At 40.9% G+C, this 18477-nt stretch overlaps 1 protein-coding gene and 1 long non-coding RNA gene across 13 annotated transcripts in view; one reads left to right on the top strand and one right to left on the bottom strand.

Moving 5' to 3' along the window:
• Positions 1-11: 11 nt before the first annotated feature.
• The window catches only part of si:ch73-15n24.1 (uncharacterized protein), a 38844-nt gene continuing 20378 nt past the window's right edge, over positions 12-18477 (bottom strand). For 7 of the 11 annotated variants that reach the window (XM_070547469.1, XM_070547472.1, XM_070547470.1 and 4 more), the window contains 2 exons: positions 11408-11481; positions 12-2627 (listed from right to left, as the gene is read on the bottom strand). In XM_070547469.1, coding sequence (XP_070403570.1) covers positions 1232-2627; positions 11408-11481 — 1470 coding nt within the window. In that variant the 3' untranslated portion in view covers positions 12-1231. The other 4 variants (XM_070547475.1, XM_070547474.1, XM_070547476.1 and 1 more) reach the window with 4 other exon arrangements.
• LOC129164589 (uncharacterized) lies at positions 8588-16717 on the top strand. 2 transcript variants are annotated; one of them, XR_011517333.1, is made up of 4 exons: positions 8588-8658; positions 11213-12386; positions 12753-12849; positions 14279-16717. It is a non-coding gene; the product is annotated as an uncharacterized lncRNA (long non-coding RNA). The 2 variants fall into 2 exon arrangements; XR_011517332.1 differs by having other exon boundaries at positions 11213-12849.

Below are 18477 nucleotides of genomic sequence, written 5' to 3'. Positions count from 1 at the left end.
ACGGAAAAAGGTTCAACTGTAAGATGAACTTTTTTAATTTAAATTCAAATACAGCCTCACAAATTTGATTCTTACTGAAACTGCAAATGCCAATTTAAAGTTGATTTTTTTAAAAGCTGGGACAAATTCACATTTTTCTCACTTCTTTAATCAACATAACTTTTAATATCAGGCAATAACTGAACATTACACAAACGGCTTAAAACAACGTTCTGATATCACACTACTTTTCATCTCAACATAAAAATCTTCTCACGGCTACAAAATATTAACTAAATGACAGCAACATGTAAACAGCAGTGACTAAAGACACCTCCCACAAGAAAAATGGCACAAAGTGGAGCACTTTATCAGTTTATGATCAGGAATGAGTTTACATTCATCGCTCTAACAATAAGGCAAAACATAAATCCACAAAGTGAAGAATATCATTTAGCTTTCATCTACTTTAGAGAATTACTGTCTGGGTGAAACAGGAAGTCATTTTCTTAATCTGTCAGTATTTCAAGTTTAAATTAAAGACAAAAATGCTATTAAATTAATTCAAAATTATGTTGCAGATTTGAATCTCGTGCAACTTTTCTGCATCTTTTCTCCATCACAATGATGAGTGGATTAAAAGGCTTTATCGTGGAAGTAAAATTACTGTGGAAATTACTGCTCGTCTATGTAATTCTTCAGCATTGATACGGTCACATGGATTCACTCTGAACAAGATAATTCCATGTCAAAAACAGACTTAAAATCATTGTTACAACTGCATTGTTTAGTCAAGGGCATTAAACATTCTTAAATAAACTAAATAGAAGCTGTTTTAACTCATTCAATGCCATTGACGACTTAAGTCGAAGCGAAGGCCTTTAGCGATCAGGAAACAGCTGGCAGTGAATGAGTTAATTAAATTCTTTCTAACAAACCATTTCATTGAAACAACTAAAACGTGGAACACGACATCTGAACGAGGATTTAAAACAGAACATGTCTATATTTACTCCCAGAGCTCCAAAGAAAGGGTTTTCCGATTACTCAACAAGCACAATAAAAGCAAAATTTAGTCAAAAGTTAGTCAGAAAAAAGACGAGAACATCTGCTGAAAATATAACCTAGCAAACTGACCAAATGTAATAAAATAAAAAACATGTCATTGACGAGATTTTACTCTATGCTTCAAGAGAAATTACTACACCAAATGTTTTTGGTTTGACTTCATTAAGCCGACTTGACAGGGTCTCTAGTCCGCTTCGAGCAACACCGCAACGCCACTTTCCAACTCGACTGCGGGCGAAACCCTCTCCGCTGCTGAATGGTTAGGGAGTGAGCCGTCACTTCTGGTTTTATTTTTGTTGAGCGAACCTTTTGGGCGGCCCCTTTTCTGCGGAGTGGCACCTTCGCTTTTTGCAGCAGTTGGGGGACGGCCCCTTTTTCTCTTAAGCCCATCAGCGAGGCTTCGTGGTGTGGATGGAGTTGTTGGAATGGTTTTGCGTAAGTGAGCACCTTTTTTCACCTCTGACTTGCGGGGCCGACCGCGGCTCCTCCGAGGGGCCAGCTGTGCCCCCTCTGGTGGCTCGGCACGAGGGTATTTTCTCGGCCGCCCAAGGGGCTTCCAGACTTTGGGCTTCTTCGGTTCCTCCGAGGACGGCAGAGGGTATTTCCTTGGTCTTCCCCTTTTTCCTGGTTTCTGTCTTGGTCGACCACGCTTCCTCCCTTTCACAAGGAAACCTGAGTCCTTCTGGAGCTGCCCTACATTACTGTGCACTTTGTTTAAAGAGCCCTTAGGCCGACCTCTTCCCCTCTTTCCTGGCTGGGAGCCACCTGTAACCAGTTCCTGTCGAACAGGCCTCTGTTCAATACTTTTCCTGGGCGCACCTCTTCCTCTTCTCAGAGTGTCTGAGAGGCCATTTGATTCATCCCATGTTGCCTTTGGTTTCTTATTGGGAGAACCTTTTGGTCGACCTCTTTTCCGGGGTGGTTCAGGACCACCCTCTTTCTCTCCACTTGTTAAACTTTCTGACTTGCGCTTTACTGACTCCTTTGTGCAGGGTGCATCAGAGCCCCTGTCCATCAACTCTTCGTCGATAGCCTTCTCAGCTGTGACAGACTTTTTTGGTCTTCCTGGTTTTTTAACAGATTGTCCCTTTTTTGAAATGTCTTCAGTACTGGTGTGTGTCTTAATTCCTCGTTGGGGTTCTGCGAGGTTAAGGTCTGTAACATAGACCTTTAACTCCTTAGAACCCTGCGGCCTCCCCCTTCCTCTTTTAATTGGAAGGTTAGTGGACATGTCCACGTTGCTCTCTTCATCAGTTTTCACAGTATCTCCTCGTCCCACCTCAGTTATGGTCAATTCCTCCATAGCATTGCGCTTTATTGATCCTTTTGGGCGTCCTCTTCTAGATGTAGCAGAACCGCTGTTCACCAACTCTTGAGTGACAACCTTCTCAGCTGTGACGGACTTTTTCGGCCTTCCTGGTCTCCTAACAGAATGTCCTGTTTTTGATCCATTTTTAGAACTTGACATGCCAGAGTTTCTCTCCCCATCAGATTTCACAGTACCTCGGCCCATCTCAGTTTCTGTTGACTCCTCTTCCATTCTGCTGCTTTCACCTTTAACCCCGACTGTTAGTTTGTGCCTATGAACAGACCAAAATAACATCCAATTATTATTTAATCACTAAGAATACAAGTCGTTTATATTGTTTAACAGAGTACTTCTTATGTCAAGTGTTAGGAATATACCTATAGGTATGTTTGACTAGTGTGTGGGACTATTTCTGCACACACACATGGAGACTATTTCAGACTGCTTTATCTTTCAGTTTAAAGTAAACATTGTCCAGTTACAGCCTCTTAAAGCTTCCCTCTCCAAAACTGACCTTTAAAGTGGTATATTGTCTGCAGAGGGCAATGTTCAGCCATTTTTAATTGACACATAAATCAACAGAAGCTCAAGTGGAAAGGTAACAAGTCAGTTACCCTTGCAGTTTTACTTCAGCACTGTGGCTTTTTAAAAACTCAGGTTAAGATGTTGAATTTAACTCAAGATTAGAAACAAAGAATGTTTTGTTAGTTTTTATTTTATTTTTTTTTGGGGGGGGGGGGGGGGTAATTTTTTAAAAAAATTGAAGTTTTCTACTTTCTAACTAATTTTATTGTATAAATCGCTTTCTTTTATGTTGACAGCAGTGTCCACCTTGATTATATGTCCTTTTAAAGGCTGAGTAGGCTACTTTAGAATTTCATGCAGCAAAAATGTCTAGAATGCTTTGATCTACATTATTTTCTAAAAAAAAAAATAATTTTGTAAGAAACGTATTGATTGTTTAGCTTAAGCCACATATTTTTAGGTCTACAAAATTTTATTTTTAAATAAAATTAAAGTGACTTAACCATCCACATAGGTGCATTAAATCTGCAGTGCTGTAAATTCTGCTATTTTGTGATGTTTTCTATAACAATTTATTTGGGTTGATTATGACTGTGTTTAAAACAAAGAAAGGCGTTTTCTTTATACGTTTTTTTAATCTTAAAGTCATTTCTTACGGTATGTTTGTTGTTATTCTTTAAGTAATGGTTCAACTAAAAGATTTATGAGAAATGCCAAAAAAAAATATCAGGGCTGGGTCTAATTTCTGGAATACACTAATATCAAACATTCACATTACCGTCAGGACATAAAAATAGGGCTGTTGGTTTCATTTTTTCATCCAGACCGTGTGCATGATTAATTAAAACATCTGCATTCTCTAGAAAAAAAGACTTTTGGACAATATGTAGAAAACTTAACAGAAAGACTCTTTTTTATTATTTTACGTATGGACCTGATTGATTTCCAGGTATTAGTCAGTTACAAAATGAACTGCGATGGCAAAGAAATGCTAGCGGTGTGAAGGCGATACCGCAATGAAATTAACCGAGATCTTGTTTCATCTTAAAATAATACATTGAAAGATTACTTATTTTTTTAAATAAATATAATCGCCACATTCTTACCGTAGCGTTAAATGCGCGGTTATTGTTGCTGTGATGGTTGTTCAAATTTAAGACCACTTCCGTTTGTCCGTTAAGTTTGAGAGGCTCTGAAGGAAACCTGTGCCCAGTGTTTTAGTTCCGCCTAAATGCTGCTTGCCGACGGGGTTATCGAGTTCATGTTTAGCTCGACCTCAATTTTATCTACAGAAACAACACACCCTACAAGTTTCTTCAATAAAATCTCTTCACATTCTGATTTCTAATAAATAACCTTTTACTCAAAGATCTGCTTGTAGGTTTATTTTTGCAAACCCCAGCCTTGTTTTTATGTTTACACTTTCCACGATAATCCCTCAAAATAAATCCTTCTCCTTTTCTTATTTTCTGCATTTACCTTAACAAATACATTTTAATTATGAATTGTTATTTAACCTGCTGTTTCCAATTCATTCAATTATTGAATCATTAAATGTTTTTGTTTTGACACACTGCATTTGCAGTTTTGCTTAATTAGTCCTAAATAAGCTATCTGTCAAATACCACGCCTTTCTACTCATCTTTCGTGAACTACATAATTAATTTATTATGTCCTGATCTTAAAACTAAATAAATAACCGATTCAACAGCTTTATCAGGTTTTAACAACATTATTTAGTAAAAGATCTGTGGAACTGCAGTTGAACTCAGATTAATTACAGCTGATAGGCATAGTAGTGCTGCTGATGATGATGGCATTATATAATTGTACCAATACATATGAAAAACATTTTCTGCAATCTAATACTAAAACACTCAATTTGGTCTTTCAATGCAAAGCACAAGCTTGGAGTAGAAGCTAATTAGGTATAAAGAAGCAAAGCGCTTGTGACAAAGAATTTAATCAACGTGCAAACAGGAATGTAATTAGAAGTGAAACCTCTGTATGTGTGTGTGTGTGTGTGTGTGTGCGCGCACACACAGCTGTTATACCAACATTTGTTGTAAGGGTGTTATTCAAGTTTAGAGCAAGAAATCATTTAATATTCATTTATAACATATATGCTAATTACAGTATTAAAACATTACATTACACACTATATGTGCAGCACCTTACTTGATTAAAAAAACATTTCATTTACAAGAAAAAGGTGATAATGAACACCAGCTGTGAAATTCTACATTATTAATATTTGGTGCTTTGATCCCAGTTTTCAAACATTTCATCCATGTGGAAAAAAAAACATACTTTTCCAAAACAGTTTTGATTTGTTTGTTTGTTTCCAACTAACCATTTTGCTAAAACAACTCAAATGTCTAAATGCTGAATTAAAACAGAAGAAGTGGCTTGCTGGTAGTGTCCGCCCTGTGACTGGGAGATCGGGGTTCGATTCCCAGTCGGGTCATACCCAAGACTTTCAAACAATGGAACCCAATGCCTCCCTGCTTGACACTCAGCTTTAAAAGGAACCCAGGTTACAAAACCTTGTGGTTCTTAAAAGATAAATGTTAGTATCATTTATATTAAAATGGTGTAAAAAACCTTCTTGATGTCTTCATTTTTATAAAATTTGTTGAACTTGTAGGTCGCCATTGTTGTTAGCGTCGCACTGCACTCTGGGTAGTGACGTCATATGGTTGTGTACCTAGGTTGCACCGGCCGGCTTTGGGACCCCGTAGTGACTGTTCAGCGACATAAACATGTCATCCGTTCAGCCTTTTCACTTTGAACCAGAGCAAAACTTTAATGAGGACATCACTGAGCATGTTTCACAAAATGAGTGTCAAAATGAAGAGCAAGAAGCGAGTGCAGGACAAAACCGGTGGTGCATTTGCAGCAAATGTGTCTCCATGGTAACCAAGAGGGAGAGTGTTTGTTGTCAAAAGCTCACATTTTTGTCAGCAGACGTTAACGGTAAGCTATCGTGTGATCAAACTTATTCATTTATGAATGATTTTGGAGAATATTAGCATCCAGAGCTGTCGTGTGCTTTATAGATGATTAGGATATTCAGTGAAACGTCTTTAATCATTTTTGCAGATATTATATATTTGGGGAACGCTGTATTGCTACACTTACTGCTTGTTTTACTGATGGGAGAGGTGAATGTTCAGTTTCATCCGTGACGAGTGACGTGTCCGATGGTTCACCCAACATGACAGAAGCGGCAGATGCAGGAGCGGGTTGTCGGCTCAGGAGAGCGTCCAGCGTCTCGTCTCTCCGAGGGCGTTTAGGCTCCTTGTGTGGGAAAATGGTCAGTAAAGCATTTAGTTTCCACCTTCTCTTCTACCCAGCAGCCGCTCTGGTGAGCTCCTTAAGTCGTTGTGGTCGACTATAAGCCTCAAACGCATCAGGAGAAAAATGTTGGGAACACAGCTGCGGACCTTTGGGAAGTTGTGTCCGTTCACATGCATCTTCCCACTGCTTTCTCGTCTTCTTGCCAGTGGGAAAGCTGTGTAAACTCACATCACTCCCCTTGTTGCCCTCTGACTGGAAATGACATTCAAAAGCAGCACAACGCTAGCCTGGCAAGCCAGACTAAATAAATGTATTATTTAGTCTGGCCACGCTCCATTGACAGCTCTCGGTTGTGGGGCGGGTTCTACCGTTGTCTTTCAAATGATCTCTGCATGCTACTGGACAATGAATGTGACATACTCTTGTTTCACTCTGTTGCATCATCCCACCCACCAGGCATATAGAGTGCCCTGATTGGCCCACAAAACGGATAAAGCTCTGTGATTTGTTCACTAAGCAGATAGAGCACTATGATTGACCCACTATTATGGACCAATCACAGCTCTTTATGTGTTTGAAACCCCTCTAGAGAGCTGTGATTGGCTAGCCAGAGTCCTGGTAGGAGCTGCAGAGGTTCCAATGGAGCATGCCTAGACCAAACTTTGCAAAGCAAGAATTTGGTCTAGTTCACTAGGCTAGCACAACGCAGCATTTTACCTAATTATTAATATGGTGAGCGCGTAAACAAACACTAGCTTCAATAGCTATTCTTCCAAGTGCAACTAATATACGTCATCGCCCCCAGAGTGCATTGCATGTGGAAAACATGGCGTCCTACGTATGTCCAACAATGTACTAAATATTATAGATTTATAAATAAACAGCAATATTCTGTGTGTTTCTAACAACATTATTTGGTACAACAGAAAAATTGTGACTTATTAGAGCATCCACGTCCTCATAGCCAGAGATCCTTTCAAGGGGTTGGACTGGGGGGTTGAGCCACCAAATAGTTCCCAAGCGCAGCCACCGCTCACCTCCATGGGGATGGGTCAAATGCGGAGATGAATTTCACCGGTGTGTGATGATGACTATGGGACTTTAAACTTTTTAATAGTTTGGCCAAGACCCATAGAAAGATATCAGTCATAGGACAGGACCTGTGGTTGTATTTCAAACGGTCTCCACAAGCTATTAGACAACAAACTACATGAGGTTTCACCGCTACTGATGTCAGTTGCTCCACTTCGTCGCATCATTCCGCCCACCAAACCAATCAAGCGCTGTGATTGGAAGATCGCAATACTGCTCAGGCCAATGGTAGGCCTGCTGAGGCTTCTATGGAGCACTGACGTGCATAGCAAAATTCAGCAATTGTCCGTCGAGATTTCCATGCTAGTCTTTTTATACTCCCACGTCAACTTTGCTCTAGTGACCGAGCACAAGGGTAATTCCTTGGCCGCCCCAGGGTGGTTTTAGACTTTTGGCTCGTTTAGGTCCTTAGAGGATGGCACAGGGTACTCCCTTTCACAAGGAACCTGACTCCTTACCGACATTGTTTTCTTGTCACTGAATTTTGGCTCTAACCATTTTCTGCATTCCACTCACTGCCTACCCATTTCTCTAAGTAGTGTTTCTTATTTGGGGAACTATTTGGTCATTTCTATAGTCTTATGTGACCCATTTATTCCTCTCTACTTGTTAAACTTCCTGACATGCACTTTATTGATTCCTTTGTGCTTCCACTTTTAGGTGCATTGTTCGTTAACTCTTCAGAAACAACCTTGACGGACTTTTATTTATTTATTTATTTTTGCCTTGCTGGTTTCTTAACAGCATGTCCTGTTTTTGACCCATCTTTTGTACTGGACATGTCAGCATTCCTCTCCCCATCAGTTTTCGCAATATCTCGCCTCAGTTTACTCCTCTTCCATACTGCTGCCTGCAGTTTGAACCTCATCTGTTAGTTTGTACCTGTAATCCCCAAAACATAAAAGTCCAATTATTATTTCATCAAAGAAGTCAGACTTTTTTGAAACAGACTGCCTGTGATATTGAATATTTAGGATATGTTTATTCACATAGCAGACGCTTTTATCCAAAGCGACTTACAATTTATAACCTGTAGGGCATGTTGTGATCTGTGGGGGAAACCGGAGTACCCAGAGGAAACCCACGCATGGGGAGAAAAGCCACAGCCGAGTTTCGAACCTGTAACCTTAGTGATGGGAGGCAACAGTGTTAACCACTGCGCCACCATGCAGCCCATAGAATACATTTAAGTATGTTTTTGACTGTTGTGTGGGACACATTGAGATAGTTAATTCTTTCAATGTAAAAGTACATTTTATTTACAGCTTCCAACTTTTTTTTTTTCCAAAACCCACTTTAAAAAGTCTGTAGAGGGCAATGTTCAGTCACTTTCAAAGTGAACCAGTGGAAGTGTGGACCGTAAAATATCAGTACTAGTCAAAGGGGTGAGAAAACTTCCGTCTAACTTCTGTAACGAACTCTTATCAAACGTAAATACGCGTACACTGTTTATTGTATTTAGAATGTGTGAGTGGTTGGTTAAAACATTTACACCTTTTAGGGTAAAAGCTTTAGAGCTATAATCATTAAGTGTAGCTGAGTGAGTGAGCATTACTTTTAACGTGCACCAGACTGTTTTCGAGTTATTAGTCAGTTACAAACTCGACAGCGACGGCTAAGAGTCGCTAGCAATATGAAGGAGATACAATAACCCAAACAGATGTCTCGCCTTAAAATAATCCGCTGTAGGATTAATTATTATTATAAAATATAATTTGCTACTTTCTTACCGTAACGCACAAGGCCACTTCCGATCGTCCGTGAGTTTTGGGAGGCTCTGAAGGAAACCTGTGCGCAGTGTTTTAAGTTCCGCCTAATACTGCTTACCGAGGGGGTTACTGAGTTCATTTTCAGATCGACCTCATTTTTAGCTACAGAAATAAACAACACAGTCTACAAACCCTCCACGTTTATTCACTAAAATCTTTGGATTTTTTAAAATCTCTAAAGAATATTTTATTCAAAGATCTTAAGCAGAATGATTTTTGTAAATAGCAGCTTTGTTTTTATGTTAGGCTTTCCCCTTTCAATGAATCATTTTTCTTCCATTATTTTTTGCTTTTGCTGTCATTCACCATAATATGTGTAATAGATGTGTTCATACTTGCTGATAATCAATTAAATTCCAATAGTTAATTATATTTAACCAGCTGTTTCTGACCCCTTTGATTATTATAGAAGCTTTAATGGTTTTCATTATTTTTACAAACCACTTTTACATTTTTCTTGATTTGTTATTTAATATCTGTCAAATTCCACACCTTTCTGCACATTGATGGCAAAATGTTAGCTGGTAACAACGTATGTTTTATTTATCATGGTCTGATCCAAGATAAAAAAAGAAAGAACATATTCTTTCTTCTTAAAAGTTAAAGCTCCATGTGTGTGTGTGCAGAGCAGTTCTACCATCACGTGCCAAATATGGAATTACTGATTTAAAATTAGTGGCCACAACAAACACCTTATGGTTACATTTGACAGAATTAAACATTTGGTATAATGGGCTTTCATTATAGTTAGAAGAGACTTTTATTTTTTGAACATAGTTTAATACAACATGGAAGAACGCCTACATTTTGTGTAAAGTGTACAAAACGGGTGTTTTACACGTCATTTCAGTTTTCTTTCATGTTAAAGCACAAATCAAATCCTCAGAGGCTGTAGAGTTTCAGAATAAACATAAAGTTGTTTAAAAGTGTGCTGGAAATCTTTTAATAGAACTTCAAAAAGTGCATTCACAAGTCAATTATTTAATCACAATAACAAACAAGCACAAACTCCTTTTCCGTATAGTTTATCTCACATCCTTCCCTCCTGGTTACCTCTCAGTACTTCCCCACAAACAGGAATCATAAAGAAAAGAGAAGAAAATGTATACGGACGACAGAAAGGAGGGCCATGTTGCACAGGGCAGTAGATAAGGGGGTGGAGTATGAGGTAAGGTCAGAGGCAGTATCAAAAAGAGGATCCAAGAGGAGAAAAATAAATATGCAAATGTTGTTTGTATGTGTGTGAGAAGGGGAGACAGAAAAGCTGTCTGTTTAAAAGAGAAGCTGAGAGACAATGACAGACATGGCCGGAGGAAAGGGAAGGAGCATTTGAGAAAGACAGCCCCTGAGAGACGGTGCACTGAACCCGCTGCCCCGTCTCAGTCCTCCCTCCTCCCTGCCTGTGTGCTTTGCCATGGTTACCAGACAGGGCTCCTAATGCAGCCGGTTAATGTGTTTTTCAGCAGCAGGAGCGAGCTGGGTACTAATGTGTCTCAGTCTGTCTCCTGAACAATCAATGTCAACTGTCCTGGGATGCACAAACACACTCAGGGCTGAGAGCCAGGGAACGCTGAGCCACCCTTGCAGGGAGGCAGGGTGAGAGCCTGAGAGAAGGCCTTATTATGTTGGTTTCATTCACCAGAGAACCTTTATTTGGCAAATATTACACGTTCATCTTAACCACACACACACACACACACACACGTGTGTGTGTGTGTGTGTGTATCTCACATTCTAGAAGGGAGAAAAAGATGCAGCATAATATAAAAAGAGATACAGAAATAGATTTACATAATGAATAATGGATACAAATACAAGTTTTGAACAATTTACTGAATTTTATTGATTTTTTTCTTTAGCTCCAAATAGTTTGAATCTTGAGAGAAATTTCCAGCTTCTTTTGTGCATATTTTTAAAATCCTGAGCCATAACACCGGGGTCACAACCTTTGGTTGTCTTTTTGTTGAAATGTAAAAGTACAAAGTCAGCCAGAAGGTACTGTCCCCTACAGAGAGCTTCAAGTACATTAAAATGTTTCTCCACACAATTTTACATTTGAACTGCCACTGATGTGAAGTTAATGATGTGAAACGTTTTGTTTTCTCCTGGAAGCAAATGTGTGAGGCTTTGTTCCCAAGGACCTCACCTGTGACCTTTGATATCATCACAGGTTAAGGGTCTCAGGGACAACGAGGCACACCAAAGGTCATTTTGCCATTCGGTCTCATGCACAGGTAAAATCTATCAGTGTTTAAAAAAATCCTGTTTCATGTATTCATATGATTGTTTCTAATGAACAAATCATCTCTTGTAGATGAAGTAAATTTAAATCAGACATAGCTCGTCCGTGCCATGGGGAGATTACCGTTTGTCATTGATGCGTTCCGACATGAAAGATTTCGTCTCGCCACGTCTACGCAATCCGGACCGGGTCCCATCCTGCGGAAAAAAAAAACAAAATGCAGAAAGACTTCATTATTTTGTCAATAAATATCACTGTAAGGAACTTTTATTTTCAGGGCTCTTATTGTCCGTCCTCCTCACTTCGCCAACGCCTGAGACTCGGTGCAGGTCTGTGCGATGAAACGTTCACAAAAGAAGACAAAGCCCTCTGCCGGTAGACAGACAGACAGGCAAATGAAAAAACCCATCTAAGTTCGAAAGTGCACTAAGCTTGTGGTGATTATATATTTTATATATATGTATATGTGTACGTATATATATATCTATATATATATGTATGTACTCTCTGCTTGTGCTGCATGCAAATGCATCTAACGCGGCCAGCTGGAGACGCCGCTGTCTGTCGTCTTATATGTCCTACAGGCCATGTGATCTCACAGGATTATGCAATCACTCTCCCATGACAAAGATGTTCAGCTTTGACGAAGTAACGCTGGTTTCCACTTTTTCAAACAAAATACACGTTAGACAAGTCCAGCACTGCAGATGTCACATGAAGAACATCTGCACGACCCGCCAACAAATCCTGAACATCCTGTCACTGACCAGGTACGCACATGCCGAGACAAACGAGCCGAGCGACTCCACAAAGACCCACGGAACATAAAGTCTATCGGTCTGTTTTGAATTTACACCGCCTCTCTCTGCTTCCTCTTTGTCTCTGCGCTCTGAGATATTTTCCTCTGCCCCACTTTTATGAGTCCCTCCGTTGCTCTTGCAGAGACAAAGAGTGGATGATGCGAACCAGAGGCTGGAGGGAAAATCGGAGAAACGCTCTCGTAAGGAAGGACGAGCTAGATCAAACGAACGAGCATGAAGATAGACATAAATGAAAGAAGATGGCGGGTGGATTTGGTCAGACAAACTGCTCGTCTCAATTTGTTAAGTGTCCCGTTTAAGTCATTCTGGATTTGCTGTTTGCTTCTGCCTGCTGTTCATTACATAAATACACACACACTCCATACATAGAACAGGTACGCTCACACCCCCACACTAATCACACAACACACACTTACGTTGAGTTATTAATCCAATTTCCTCCTGACAGGAGAAAAGAACACGATTTATCCTTTTTTAAAGAAAAAATGCGTTTGATACAACCTATCCTGTCCCATCTTCAGTCTTCCTTTTCTGTGACCGCAGTGCACGGCGGCGGTGGCGGCGAGCGGGTCCGCTTTTCCCCTCTCGCTTCCCCTCCATCTCTCACTCTCCTTTTTGTCTGTTCTCTTCTTCTATCCCTCTCTCAGGCGCTGTCCCTGGCTCTGTTTTGTGCCTGTCTCCCTCTGCCAAGTCACATCACTAATTCTCCAGGCGATTAGAGTCCAAACAGGCAATGTCTATGAGGCAGGTACAAACACACACGCGCGCGCACACACACACACACACACGCAGACAATCGCATTGATTCCGTTATCTGGTGCTCTACCAACACCCCCAGTTTCCCCAACCCCCAACAACCATCAGCAGCGCTATGACCCCCTCCTCTCATAAATCTGTGTCACCTGCATATATCACACACACACTCACACACACACACAGAGTCACAGACACTTATGTAAGCATGCAGTATGTCCAGCTATTGCTCTTCTCTTCTCTTGCCTGAACACCCTGTATCGCCCTTTCCCCGCCTCCTCCCGCTCCGTCTCAGCCCTTCCCCTCATTTTCATCCATCCCTTCTCGTCTCCCCCTCTCTCTCTATCCCCCTCTACTTTTTCATGGCGTGACGTCCCGTCTCACTATAAAAAAAAAGCTATATACTCACATGTCTACATGGGTGTCTATTATTGTGTACATGTGTGTGTGTTTGGATTTGTGCCGTGATGCTCATGCATCTGGAGGAGAGAGTTGCAACATGTTCAGAGGGAGGGGCGTGTGTGTGTGTGTGTGTGTGTGCACATTTGTTCCCCGTGCACAGCTGTGCACGCTGTGTGAAAGTGTGTCTGTGTTAGGAGGCAGTGAACGAGTGAGAAAGAGGCAGAGGAGGGAGCTGAAAAGCTGTGGATTTTACACAGTATGAGGATCAAAGCTGCAGCAAGCCCAGAGGTGATTAACCCCCCAGCCGTTCTGAACACAACCCTCCCGTATTTCTGTCATTACTATCGATTTAACGGCATCTTACAATCAAATGGGCAACAAAAGGAAAAGTGAATGAGAATTTTAATATAAGTGACAGGGGTGTGTATAAACTTTAGAGCTGCGCTGCTGAAGGTAATAAAAAAAGTTACGTGTAAAGCCAAAGTAATAAACCAAATGCAGGACCTGGCCAGCTCTCATCAAAACTGCTGGTGGAAAACAGGTGCGATACGATGGTTGACCCCCCCCCCCCCCCACCCCCACGATGGTTGACCCCCCCCCCCCCCCCCCGAGCTTGAACGTACCAAGGAGTTGCTTCTTTGTGTGCACGCAGAAAAGAGCAGTGCTCAGCAGAGATTGCTGATATGTGCTCTTTTATCCCTTCCTCGCTGGAGCACTGCAACGCAATGCGGATACTGGGCGTCTGAGCCACAAGCCAGACACACTGGGGGACAGGGGGGGGGGGGTAGAGGCGGAGGCAGGAAGCAAGTTCACATACAGCCTCGTTCTTCAGGATGCATTGATTCTAACGTCTGGACAAACTCTCATTATCGGCTCATTCAGACGTTTCAGTTCTGGACTTAAAACGAGAGGAACTTTGCATTGCTTATGGTCCCATTGATCTTATATCGGTAAAATTGACTCTCTTTTACATCACAAACACGAGTGACTAAAATCAGAATTCCTCCTGTGATTCCAGGGCAACACCACCTGAAGAGCAGGAACACAGAACCAGCCCACAGACCGCTGCAGAGCAAGGTGATTCTATCGACGCCCGGATTAGCTGGACCTCAAAAGCAAAACGTAATTAAACCCGATCCAGATAAATTAGATTTAAAGTCAGCACTGAAACTGTTTTATAGCTTGCTTTTGTGTCAATATGATTACGGGCTTGAAATTGAATTTGCTGGAGAAGAAATTAGAACCGTTGCAGATCTAATATTGGCCGCGATGGATGAGGCACAGAAAGCTGGATCCTCCTTTCTCTTGTCTTTTGTAGCAACAGATTTGTTGTGAGACATTAGGAAACAAAAGTTTCACAAATTTAAAGTGTAGATTTATTATCATTTAATAAAAGATCTGCTTGAAATAACTGACTTTATTGCTGAATATCATTTTATAGCTTTGAAGCCCTTGTTGACGTCAGTCTTCATACTCACCACACATGGAGGCTGGTAGGCTGAAGGCCTTCTCATGAAGTCTGGGCGACGCCGCAGGGAAAGCTAGAAGGTTGTACAGTTATCTCCAGGCTGTTTATTATGCGAAACTATACAACCAACTACCTCACACTGCAGAGCACCGGTGGAGGGTCAGCGCTGGAGTCTGCCGTCTCTCCTTCGAGTCTTCTTGTCCTGTCGTCTCCAGTTATCACCTCTTGCCGCCCATCTAATTCCACGCACGATGTCACAGATCACCAGAAAGCTTCCATATGTTTCAGATTAATCCAATTATCGTTTCAGGGTCTGATTCTTAAGAAAATGTAAAACACTATCCTCGTCAATTTTGGTTGTTTTAAAACAAACTAAAAGCAGGAAAATCTAAAGTTTAAAGCTGTGGTGATGAAATCCTGCAATCCTTTCATTTCTGTGGACTTGTCTCCCTCTTGTGGGAGGACACAGAACAAAGACGCCCCCCCCCCTTCCCCCATAAAAGGGCCACACCAGACCTTCACTGTCTGGAATACAAAGACGAACACTTAACCTTCAGTTCTCACTGTAGGCGTCTGCCTGACCTACTTCTGCAAAGGAAAGCTGCTGGAATCTTCCATACCCTCAAAGATCTGATTCAACACTACAGAAGACTGTTTTCTGTGTTTCAGAGGTTAAACTCCACCAGTCACCTTCTATTATTTCTGTTTTACAGAACCGTTGCTCAGGTTTCCTCGCTCCTGCAGCCTTTAGAGGAGATTATCAGGTGTGACCTGCTCAGCTGATGTAAAGAACAATCGTGTTTTTAGTTGTTGTTCAAACTGAAAACACCACATTTTAATTAAGCAAGGCATCAATTAAACACCTTAACCCTCTCAGGCTCAAAATAAGTTTTGAGAAAAGGACAAACAACTAAGTCCTTCAGGGCTACTTCTGACTTCTGAGTTTAAAAAAAAAACGCTCATGAAATACGTATGTGGAGTAACCAGGTAGGTAGGTTTTCACTGTTGCAAATCTGCAACGCCTGCCTCCAGAGAGTTAAATATGCAATATTAACCAGGCAAGTCATCCTATACATGTGAACATAAAGTCTGGCCACAACCTAGAGACAGAGCTCGGTCGTGGGGTGGAATCTACGGTTGTCTTTCAAACAGTCTTTGCATGCAACTGGAGAGCACTAGGACCAATCAGAGCATCGAACAACCTGATGTATCCGTAGCGATGGAAATGAGTCAACAGGGTGGTCGGACAAATGCTGTTGAAGAAGCAGAAGAACAGGTACTTCTATCCGTACATGCCTCAAAGAAAAGCCCAGGTCTATCCTGCCAAAAGTTAATACCAAATCTGTTTTAAAGGAGTGCCATTCCTGAGCCGCTGCCATCTTTGTAGTTTTGCTCCGTCTCTGCTGTAATGGTGGTAAGCTAATTTAACGGTAGACCAGCTGAGGCTACAATGGAACATGCAGAGCCGAATCTTTTGCTACTGCTATGGTTAGTCTAGATTTATTTTCTAGGCTACATCCAACTGTCATACATGTTTTTTGTAATTACTTTTTGTTTGGGAACAGAAATTGCGAGCTTTGATACAGGTGAAGGCTGAAAAAAACCGTGTGAAAGATGATGTTTGTAGTGGTTATTATAGACTGATATAATCTAATTACCATGTATTTGAAGTTGAGCTAAATATGTTGATGTCTGATGAGAACGATGCAAATTAATTCTGGTGGTATAATCTTTATTATGCATTCTTTTATGCCTGTACATTTCGGCTTAAAGATAAAATAGAATGAGCAATAATCTCAAAGAAAAGCAGCCCTGATGTTGTCATACTGGACTGTCGTCAAGTGTCATCATCTATAGAGCAATTACCCAAAACCAAATATTATTGAGAACATCAATGAGTGAAACACAGATTGACGAGAGAGACTCAAACACGTGCACTTGGGATTTTGCCTGTCTAGACAGTAAATAAAGATACATTTTGAGGACTGAGTTCAGTTAATCTCTGCAGGTGTTTGTATTTACATTTTCCTCTTCAGGTGCTCAAGATGGTGTCATGGCGACAGCTCTTCACATTAAACAGAGGCTACATTCAGGATAATGCAGAAAATGGTTTGTTGTATAATAGTTGTCGATGTTTCAAATAGAATCTAATGACTGAATAATTGGATGGCAGTTTGGAGTAACGGCACTATCCAGTCAATCTCTCTTATTATGCTCCATAAATAATGGGGTGCGCCCACACATTCGACATCTAGCTGAGGTGATCTCCAGCAAAAGCAGAAAATTGGCTGTTATTAGCAGTCAATGGATGTGTTTTGACACTGCTGCTGTGTGCCTCAAGGACTCATGGATTATTTGATAGCTGCTGCAAAGCTGAGCTGCAAGGCCTCCTATTCAACTCTGCCAATGCACCAAAATACAACCTTAGCTTCAGAGGTAGATGGCTGGGGCTTCGTTTACAAGGAGCATATTAAAGATTCCTTAAACGGTAACTCACTCTATCGCCTGCAGTGATTTTATGTGCATAATAATACAAGCTGCACAACAGAGGTAGATGTGTTTTAGAAACAGCTCATGCTGGATAGAAACATTTTATTTTGGTAGTTTGGCTAGCGTCCAACAACAAACCCATTCACCTCACCTCTCTCCATTCCCTTTAAAAGCCCTGCCTTTGCCTACCCTTCGTTTCTTTTCTTTTTCTGTCCCCCTTCTATTCTATGTGTGTTTTTTATTGTTCTTTACCACAGAATCTTTTCCAACTCTTTTTGTAATTCAATCTGTTTGCACCAACTTAGTCTCCTCCCTTCATCCCCTCTTTTCCCCTTTTTTATTCCTCTCTGATCATCTCATTCGCAGTCAGGTCACGTATGCATGCGGCATGGTTGTGCCAATGCCAGCGCTTTGCCAATCTGCCCGGGCATGTTTGTGTGCCGATGTGAGTCTGGTGGGAAGTCCCTGCGCCAGAGGCTTGGGTGGCTTAGAAGCCCGCGAACCAGCTGCTGCTGGGTCAGGTGAGGCTTTGTGGAAATTACAGTTCAGCCTCATACGCAAACAAACAGAAATGAATCACAGAAAGAATTTGAGTATATGAAGATATGATTTTACACTGTAAAATCCAACTAGTTAAACTTACTAAATGAAGCATGCAAACCGATAGCACTTAAAATAATAAGTACACAGAAGTAGCACTAATGCATACAAAGTTACACACAAGTTACCATTAGTAAGAAAAAAGTATAAAGTATCTGCTTGAGTATACAAAACTCAGAAATACAAGTTCAGTAAGAACATTTCTAAGTACTGGTTTGTTATAGTTTTAGTAACTTGCATTTAAGTGCATATGTAAGTATTAGTAACTCCAACATCCATATTACTGTGTACTTTCAGTGTGATTAGTTGGCTGTTTTTTAAAAGTAGGGTTAACTAATCAGATTCTCGCTACCCGTACTTGAGAAAAGTATGCAAACACTTAAACCTTTACTTGACTTTTACTTTGTACACAATATTGGCTCCATATATGTGTACTTCTTATTTTAAGTGTAGCTGGATGCATGTAAAGCCTCAAGTCTTAACGGTGGTAACATGCTGGTAAAATCTACCCAAACATCCACGCACATCTGAAGCATCTCACACATTGTCTCACAATTGGAGTTCAAACTGGTAATTTATGCTTCCTAATTAGAGAAAAGAAAAATAGTAAGACAGCTATTTTATGTTGCTGTTAAGACAACGACACGCAATTTGATCTC

Source organism: Nothobranchius furzeri, chromosome 19 (genome assembly GCF_043380555.1).
Source record: "Nothobranchius furzeri strain GRZ-AD chromosome 19, NfurGRZ-RIMD1, whole genome shotgun sequence".
Classification (NCBI taxonomy): Eukaryota; Metazoa; Chordata; class Actinopteri; order Cyprinodontiformes; family Nothobranchiidae; genus Nothobranchius; species Nothobranchius furzeri.
Note: the sequence above shows the minus strand (reverse complement) of the source record. Positions and strands in the feature narration are given on the sequence as shown.